The following is an 8,989-nucleotide window of genomic DNA, read 5'->3' on the forward strand; positions in this document are numbered from 1 at the left end:
TGTGTGTGTGTGTGTCCTGGTGCTTGAACTCTGAGCCTGGGCACTGTCCCTGATTTTTAGTGTTCAAAGCTAGCGCTCTGTCACTTTGAGCTACAGCTCCACTGCCTGCTTTTGGTGGTTCACTGGAGGTAAGAGTCTCATGGACTTTCCTGCCTGGGCTGGCTTCGAACCCTAATCCTCTGATCTCAGCCACCTGAGTAGCCAGGATTACAGGCGTGAGCAACCTGTGCCTAGCTGAAGTTTTAACACCCACTTCAGCGGGGCACAGTGGCCTCGGCCTGCAATCCTCTCACTAGGAAACAAGGGGCAAAAGGATGAAGAATTCCAGGCCTGAATAATGAGAATAGTGGGTTAATCAATTTCCAGCTGGGTGATGAAGTTTATTCTCCATAGGTTTTGAAGACAAGCTGATGTTTTATTTATTTGGTCGTGGGGGTTGAACTCTGGGTCTGGGCGCTGTCCCTCAGCTCTTCAGTTCAAGCCTAGCGCTCTACCACTTGAGCCACAGCGCCACTTCTGGTTTTCTGGTGGTTTATTGGAGATAAGAGTTTCAAGGACATTCCTGCTGGGGCTGGCTTTGAACCAGGATCTTCAGATCTCAGCCTCCTGAGTAGCTAGGATGACAAGCGAAAGCCACCGGCGCCCAGCTAACACTGATGTTTTAAGTGTTACGTATTTCCTGGTCTTGTTTATCTCCTTAATTTTTACTTTGTACACAAACACACATTTTAGTAAAGTAAGCATAGATGGAGTACGCAGGCGTGTGTCTGTGTGTACATGTGTACCTGTGCATGTGTTGAACTAGGGTTTTGTTAGTGCTGAGGATCCAGCAGAGCTTTGCATACTACACACATGCTCTGCCATTGAGCTGCAAGGCCAGGGCTATGTCATTTTCCTTCCCACATTTCCCATTTGCAGTGGGAGAGACAGGGCTAAGGGCGCTTCAGCGCCGTCACTGCACTGGGCACCGGGTACCGTGGCCCCCGGGGCCCCGTGTAGAAGCTACGGTGGCGATGTCAGCCTCCCTCAGGAGCAGGGCCAGGCTCCGATTGTGCCAGCATGATTCCGTCCCAGGAGAGCTGGAGTCAGTTCATGGGTGCCATCGTGGAAATGGCGCGGTCCCGTTGGAATGGTCCTTCACTCTTAGAACCAGAGAGAAGGAGCGATTGGTCCCTCATTGAGGAAGTAAAACATAGGGCTCTTTTTTGGTCGGCCGTGGGGCTTGAACTCTGGGCCTGGGCGCTGTCCCTCAGCTCTTCAGCTCAAGGCGGGTGCTCTACCCCTTGAGCCACAGCGCCACTTCCGGTTTCCTGGTGGTTTATTGGAGATCAGAGTCTCATGGTCTTTCCTGCCCGGACTGGCCTTGAACCATGATCCTCCGATCTCAGCCTCCTGAGAGGCTGGGATGACAGGCGTGAGCCACGGCGGGCTCTTTCTTCTTTTGGCATTGTGAGGTAACATGAACTTGGTGTAGTTGTGGGTTTTGGAATGTTTTTCTTTGCTCAGTGGAGTGACTGAAGTCCCCTCCCCCACCCCCTTTTCCTTTTACTGTGTCTTGACGGCTGGGGTTTGAACTCGAGGCTTTGCACTTGCTAGACAAGCACCTGCCACAGGAATCACACCTACAGTGTTTGTTTGCCGTCGTTTTTTGACTGGAACTTGGACTTGGTATCTGCTACTGCTTTCAGTCATGGGCAGGTGCCTTACCTCCTGAGCCATGCCTCCAACCCCCTATAGCTCTTTTTGCTGTCATTCCCCCCACCCCTCGTCCCCAGGGTCTTGAGCATTTTGCCCCAGACAGCCTCAGGCCACTGTCCCCCTACCTGCCTCCTGCATAGGTAGGATTACAAAGATGAATTACCAGGCCCTACTTGTTTGTTTGTTTTTTTTTTTTTTTAAACCTGTCCTGGGGCTTGAACTCAGCGACTGAGTTCTGACCCACAGCCTCTCTGTGCTCAAGGCTGGCGCCCTACCACTTGAGCCACAGCACCACTTCTGGTTTTCTGGTGATTCATAGGAGATCAGAGTCTCACAGACTTTCCTACCTGGGCTGGCTCTGAACTGCGATCCTCAGATCTCAGCCTCCTGAGTAGCTAGGATGACATACGTGAGCCACTGGTGCCTGGCTTGGTTGTATCGTGTGTGTGCATGCATATGTGTGTGTGTGTGTGCACGCGCGCCAGTCCTGCGGTTTGAACTCAGGACCTGGGCACTGTCCCTGAGCTTCTTTGGCTCAAGGCTGGCGCTCTACCGCTTGAGCCACAGCGCCACTTCTGGCTTTTTCTGCCTATGTGGTACTATGGAATCGAACCCAGGGCTTCATGCATGCTGGGCAAGCACTATTCCACTAAGCCAACTTCCCAACCCCTTCGATTGTATTTTTTATTTGTGTGCGGGTGGGCTTGAACTCGGGGCTCACGCTCGTCACTTGCCCTTCTTCCCTCATGAGGCTTCTTCATTAAGCCTTGCCTCTACTGGCTTTTGTTTTTAGGCGCTGGTCCTGGGGCTTGAACTCAGGGCCTGGGCACTGTCCCTGAGCTTTTTTGCTCAAGGCTGGCGCTCTACCACTTGAGCCACAACTCCACTAACTTTTTTAAAGTTGGAGTCTCATGAATGTTCCTGTCCAGGCTGGCTTCAAACCTGGATTCTCAGATGTGAGCCATGAGGCAGCTGGCTTTTTGCTTGTCAATTGGAGGTGTGGCTCTCGTGGATGTGTCTGCTTGGGCTGGCTTCAAACTTGCATCCTCAGTTTTCTCTTGAGTACTTGCGATTACAGGAGTAAGCCACCCGTGCTGTTTCCAGCTTTTGTGTGTGTGTGTGGGTTGTGGGACTTGAACTCAGGGCCTGGGCGCTGTCCGTCAGCTCTTCAGCTCAAGGCGATCGCTCCACCGCTTAAGCCACAGCCGCACTTCCGGTTTTCTAGTGGTTTATGGGAGATAAGAGTCTCACGGACATTCTTGCCTAGGCTGGGTTTGAACCGTGATCCTCAGATCTCAGCTTCCTGAGTATCTAGGATGGCAGGCGTGAGCCACCAGTGCCCGGCTATTTCTTTATTTACTTATCCGTTGTGAGGCTTGAACTCTGGGCCTGGAAGCTATTCCTGAGCTGTTCGGCTCAAGGCTGATGCTCTAGCACTTGAGCTACAGCGCCACTTCCAGCTTTTTCTGCTTATGTGGTGCTGAGGAATCGAACCCAGGGCCTCAGGCATGCAAGGCAAGCGCTCTACCACTGAGCCAGCTGCCCAGCCCAAACTAGGGTTTTCTTATCTGAGCCTCTCAAATAGCTCCCATGACAGGAATGAGCCAATAGAACAGGCCCAGTTGAGTGCCTTACATTCATTTCCATTGCTTCATGTTAGTTGACATATACATATTTTTTTTGGTGCTAGTCCGGAAGAAAGGACCCAGGACCTTCTTATAGTAGGCAAGTGCTCGACCACTTAAGCCATGCCTCCAACCCTCAGATTGATCATTTTTGTATCTGTGTGTGTGTGTGTGTGTGTGTGTGTGTGTGTGTGCGTGTGCATACGCCAGTCCAGGAGCTTGAACTCTGAGCTTGGGAGCTGTCCCTACACTTTTGTGCTCAAAGCTAGTGTTCTAGCACTTGAGCCACAGCTCTACTTCCCTCTCTTGGGGGGTGTTAATTGGAAATAAGGGTCTCATGGACTTTGCTGCCTGAGCTGGGTTTGAAATGCCAGCCTCAGATCTCAGCCTTCCGAGCCGTTAAGATTACAGATGTGATGCCGGTGGCTCACGCCTGTCATCCTAGCTACTCAGGAGGCTGAGATCGGAGGATCGCGGTTCAAAGCTAGCCTGGGCAGGAAAGTCATGAGACTCTTCAATGAACCACCAGAAAACCAGAAGTGGCGCTGTGGCTCAAGTGGTAGAGCACTGGCCTTGAGCTGAAGAGCTGAGGGACAGCGCCCAGGCCCAGAGTTCAAGCCCCACAGCCGTCCCAAAAAGAAGATTACAGATGTGAGCCATTGGTACCTGGCTGTGTCTGCTGTTTGTTGCTGTCTGATCACTAAGCCCTTTTCTTCCGGGTGGTTTCTTTGTAATGAGTGGCCTGTGTCGTTGTGGCTGGTCGAAGTATGTGACTCTCCGAGGTTTTCTCAAGGTTACTTGTCTAGGGGGGGGATGTTGTTGCTTAATTATTACCGTTATTTGTTTGTGTCAGCACTGGGGCTTGAACTTAGGGCCTGAGCACTGTTCCTCAGCTTTTCCATTAAAGCCTGGTGCTTTACCACTTGAGCCACACCCTCTTCTGGCTCTTTTGGTGGTTCATCAGAGATAAGAGTCTCTAGGATATTCCTGGCCAGGCTGGATTCGAACCTCGCTCCTCAGATATCAACCTCCTAAGTAAGGAGGATTCCAGGTGGGAACCGCTGGCCCCTCCCTAGAGCCCAAATCCGCTAGCATTTTTTCCAAATACTAGTTTGTTTGTTTGTTTTTTCTTTCTTTGAGCTATAACAGAAGGTTCCTCCTCCTATCCCAGGACAAACCAGCTCTTTTTTGTTTTGTAGTTTTTGCTTTTTGCCAGTCCTGGGGCTTAAACTCAGGGCCTGGGCACTGTCCCTGAGCTTCTTTTGCTCAAGACTAGCGCTCTGCTACTTGAGCCACAGCACCAGCCACTTCCGGCCTTTTCTGTGTATGTGGTACTGAGCAGTCAAACCCAGGGCCTCATGCATGCTAGGCGAGCACTCTACCACTGAGCCACCTGCCCAGCCCATGTTGTTTGGTTTTATGAGTCCAGGGTTTGCTCACCTCAAAGTTGGGAGTCTCCTGTCTTGGCTCTCCAAGTGCTGGGGTTGGACATTTATACAACCGGGCTGGGGATGGGTTCGATTCCTCAGTACCACATAAACAAAAAGCTGGAAGTAATACTGTGGCTCAAGTGGTAGAGCGCTAGCCTTGAGCACAGAAGCTCAGGGACAGCACCCAGGCCCTGAGTTCAAGGCCCAAGACCAGCACAGAAACAAAAAACAAAGCGAAGAACAGAGCGTCACTCTATGCGTTCACGTGGCTGCGTGGATGGTTTGGCAGGATTCCCTCCAGGAAACCTAAGACTTAGGGCTCATCTGTATCTGAGCATCCTGCCGAACCTTTTGGATGGTTCTCTGTGGCCCAGGGCAGAGCAGCACAATGCGGGAGGAGCCTCTTGCTCCTGACAAAGTCTGGGCGCTGTCCCTCAGCTCTTCAGCTCAAGGCGAGCGCTCCACCACTTGAGCCACAGCGCCACTTCGGGTTTTGGAGTGGTTCTTGGGAGATGAAAGTCTCCTGGGGACTTTTCTGCCCAGGCTGGTTTGGAAGCTCAGATCTCAGCCTCTGGAGTAGCTGGGATGACAGGTATGAGCCACGGGTGCCCGGTGCGCTGTGGTGGTAAAAATATAATGGGCACGTAGTTTTCATTGTTCATGTTTGTGGAGTAGAATATGACCATTGTCTACCTGATACAGTGCACTGAACAGAGCAGTGTAATTAGCCTCTCTCTCAAATAGAGGGGGTCTGGTGGCTCACGCCTGTCATCCTAGTTACTCACGAAGCTGAGATCTGAGGATCAAAGTTCAGAGTCAGCCTGGGCAGGAATGATCAGGAGACATTTATTGTTTATTTTTGCCTGTCCTGGTGCTTGAACTCAGGGCCTGGGCGCTGTCCCTAAGCCTCCGTGTGCTCTAGTCGAGCGCTTTACCACTTGGAGCCGCAGCACTACTTCTGGCTTCTTCTGAGTGGTTTATTGGAGGTAGGAATCTCATATGGACTTTTCTGCCTGGGCTGGCTTCAAACCTGATCCTCAGGGCTGGGAAGTTGGCTCAGTGGTAGAGTGCTTGCCTTGCATGCTTGAGGCCCTGGGTTCGATTCCTCAGCACCACATAAGCAAAAAGGAAAAAGCCGGAAGTGGTGCTGTAGCTCAGGTGGTAGAGCGCTAGCCTTGAGCTGAAGAGCTGAGGGACAGCGCCCAGGCCCAGAGTTCAGGCCCCATGACCGGACCCAAAAAAAAAAAAAAAAGAATCAAACCTGATCCTCAGATCTCAGCCTCCTGAGTAGCTAGATTACACATGTGAGCCACAAGGCTGGCCAGAAGACTCTTTTCTCCAGTTAGCCAGCAAAAAGACACAAGTGAAGACACGGCGGAAGTGGTAGAATGCTAGCTTGGAGCAAAAAAAAAAGCTTGTAAGAGACAATGCCTAGGCCCAGGGTTGGCGCACACGCGAGGAAACCCATTCCTTTGGTGATAATGGTTTTTTTCCTGTTCTTTCTTTTCTTTTTTTTTCCCCTCCATGCCACCAGTCCACGTCTCTCTTCCTGTGGTGCTGGGGGTTGAAATGGAGGGCCTGATGCATGCCGGGCATGTTGCGTACCGCTGAGCCACCCTACCAGTCTCTTCCTCTTCACTGCCCTGTCCTCTGAAGCTGTTCCAGTTATTAGACAGAGAAGCAGTTTAGTAGGACGTTAGAGCTGGCGAAGCGATGGATACCTAGACCCTCAGGTGGTCATTCTTGTTGTTGTTGTTTTCAAGCTTCGGGTGGGGCTTGAACTCAGGGCCCGGGCGCTGTCCCTGAGCTTTTCCCCCTCAAGGCTGGCGCTCTACCACTTGAGCCACAGCTCCCTTCCCCCTCCCCATTCCTCATAAGCTTAGCTATCAGCCACAGAGTGGAGTTTGAACTCCCAGAAGCAAAATATTGGAGAAATACAAAGCAAGAGCGTAGCGTGTTGTAAATTCCTTCAGCTGGAAGTCTGGGGTGCTCCTCTGGTGCACCCCATTAATCCCCTTGCTCCCACTGCTCAGTCCAGCAAGCGTGTACTCGGTGACAGGACGGGTGTTCTTCAACCATGGCGCGTTCAGCGCGGCCGCTTCACCCCCAGATTTCAACAGGTGCCCCAAAACTTGGTTCTGGGTTGAGCGTGGTAGTGCACACCTGTAACTCCAGCCACCCAGGAGTCTTTGAAGCAGGGGGATGCTCAGTTGGGAGGCCAACCCAGGCGGGAAAACTTGGTGAGACCCTATCTCAAAGTTAGTTACGGCGGGCGGGCATGCTCGGGCGCATCTGGGATCTACGCCATGTTAGGAGAGAGGCTCCGGGTCAGAGGTCGGCCCCGGGCAAAACACACATGAAACCCTAGAAACACAACTCAAGCACCCGAAATCTGGAGGTGTGTGTCAAGGGGTCCACGGCGTGACTTCCCCGTGGCGCCCCCCAGCGCGGGTGGGCTGCATTTTCCTCCTTGCGATCTGGCTTCAAAGCCGCTCAGGCTACAGAGCACTGTAGACAGGGATTGGAAAGTTCCTGATGTCTGGGTTTGGAGGAAGATGGAGTTGGGGGAGGGGCAGGGAGGCCGGTGCAAGGCCGGAGGAGCCGGAGGAGGAGGCCAGCCCATGGCCCCGGCGGCTTCTCCCCCCTCTCCTCCTGACCTCCTTTCTCCGAGGAAAGCGATCTGCCCTGTCCCATCGGCCCGGTGGCTCCCTGGTTTTGTCCCTTAGTAAGGCAGAGCACCCCCTCTCTGTTTCAGGACTGCACCCCGTGTGGCTCGTGCCCAGGGGTTCTTGTGTGATCCCGAGGTGCCTAGCCGTGTGCTGGGCATCGTGGGGTTCCAGGGAAGTAGAAAACGGGGTCCCTGCCTTTGAGAGGGGCCATTTGCACCAAGGTCTTCACAGGAACCCCAGTGGGCCTGAGGCCCCCCGCACCCCACGCCCAGGCCGGCCTGTGACAGCTCTGCTCTCTCCCCGCAGGTAGAATGGAAGAATCTCACTTCAATTCTAACCCGTACTTCTGGCCGTCCATCCCCACCGTCTCAGGACAGGTGAGCGCCGTGTGCTTGAACCCCCGAACCCTGAGTGTCCTTCCTGGCTGGGGGAGGGAAAGGGGGCGCGGGACTGGACCACGCCTGACCTGTGGCTCGGCGCGCCCCTCCCCTAGATCGAAAACACGATGTTCATCAACAAGATGAAGGACCAGCTGCTGCCGGAGAAGGGCTGTGGGCTGGCCCCGCCCCACTACCCCACCCTGCTCACCGTCCCCGCCTCCGTCTCCCTCCCCTCCGGCATCGGCATGGACGGGGAGGCCAAGTCGGAGCAGCTGACCCCGCACAGCCAGGCGCCGGCCACCCAGAACATCACGGTGGTGCCCGTACCTTCCACCGGACTCATGGCTGCCGGTGAGCCTCCCCCCAGCCCCCGGGGAGGGGGGTCTCCCCACGGATCGGCCCCCCAGCCCTGCGGGGCTCTGACCCCCCCCCCCGGGAGTTGGGATGGTGCGGCGACCCCCGCTTTTGACCAGGTGGCCTTCTTTCCTCCTCTGACTCAAGGCGTCTCCTGTTCGCAGCGGTGGAGAAGAGAAGGGAGCCAATCGAGGGGTGAGTCTCGGGGCTGGGAAGGCCGCCTGGCACGCGTGCAGCCCCGGGCTCGAGTCCTCAGTACCCCACACACACGCAGGAAAAGCCCCAAGTGGCGCTGTGGCTCCAGGCCCAGAGCGCCAGCCTCGAGCCCAAGAAGCTCGGGGACAGCGCCCAGGCCCCGAGTTCAAGCCCCAGCACTGGCCCTTTTGAAAGGGGGTGGGGTTAAATCTCTCCACCCCGGAGGGGGCGGGGCCAGGGGTTGGCACCCCACTGGCCTGGGGTTCCCGCGCCCCGTGGGTTGGGTTGGGGTGGCGGGGAGGGGATTCCAAGGCCACATGGTGGGGGGGAATGAGAAGGAACTAGAGCAGCATTGGGGTGGAGGGGGGACCCCGGACCCCACCTGACCTGTCTCCCCTCCCTCCCCCCAGGTCCCGGTCTCGTGATCACGTCTCCCTCCGGATCTCTCGTGACCACAGCCTCCTCCGCTCAGACCTTCCCCATTTCGGCTCCCATGATAGTGTCCGCTCTCCCCCCCGGCTCCCAAGCCCTGCAGGTGGTCCCCGAACTGTCCAAGAAAGCGGGGTCCACTCTCCCGGAGGAAGGTGGCGGTGGCGGCGGCGGCGGCGGTGGTGGTGGCGGCGGCGGCGGTGGTGGCG

At 55.0% G+C, this 8,989-nt stretch overlaps 1 protein-coding gene across 1 annotated transcript in view; it reads left to right on the plus strand.

Annotated features, from left to right (window-relative positions):
- Znf384 (zinc finger protein 384) overlaps positions 1-8,989 on the plus strand; it is a 21,828-nt gene that overhangs the window by 1,558 nt on the left and 11,281 nt on the right. The window contains exons 2-5 of the mRNA XM_013023586.1: positions 7,729-7,799; positions 7,916-8,153; positions 8,304-8,351; positions 8,762-8,954. Coding sequence (XP_012879040.1) covers positions 7,734-7,799; positions 7,916-8,153; positions 8,304-8,351; positions 8,762-8,954 — 545 coding nt within the window. The 5' untranslated portion in view covers positions 7,729-7,733. The remainder of the gene's footprint in view (positions 1-7,728; positions 7,800-7,915; positions 8,154-8,303; positions 8,352-8,761; positions 8,955-8,989) is intronic.

This window comes from Dipodomys ordii, unplaced genomic scaffold (genome assembly GCF_000151885.1).
Source record: "Dipodomys ordii isolate 6190 unplaced genomic scaffold, Dord_2.0 Scaffold69, whole genome shotgun sequence".
NCBI lineage: Eukaryota > Metazoa > Chordata > Mammalia > Rodentia > Heteromyidae > Dipodomys > Dipodomys ordii.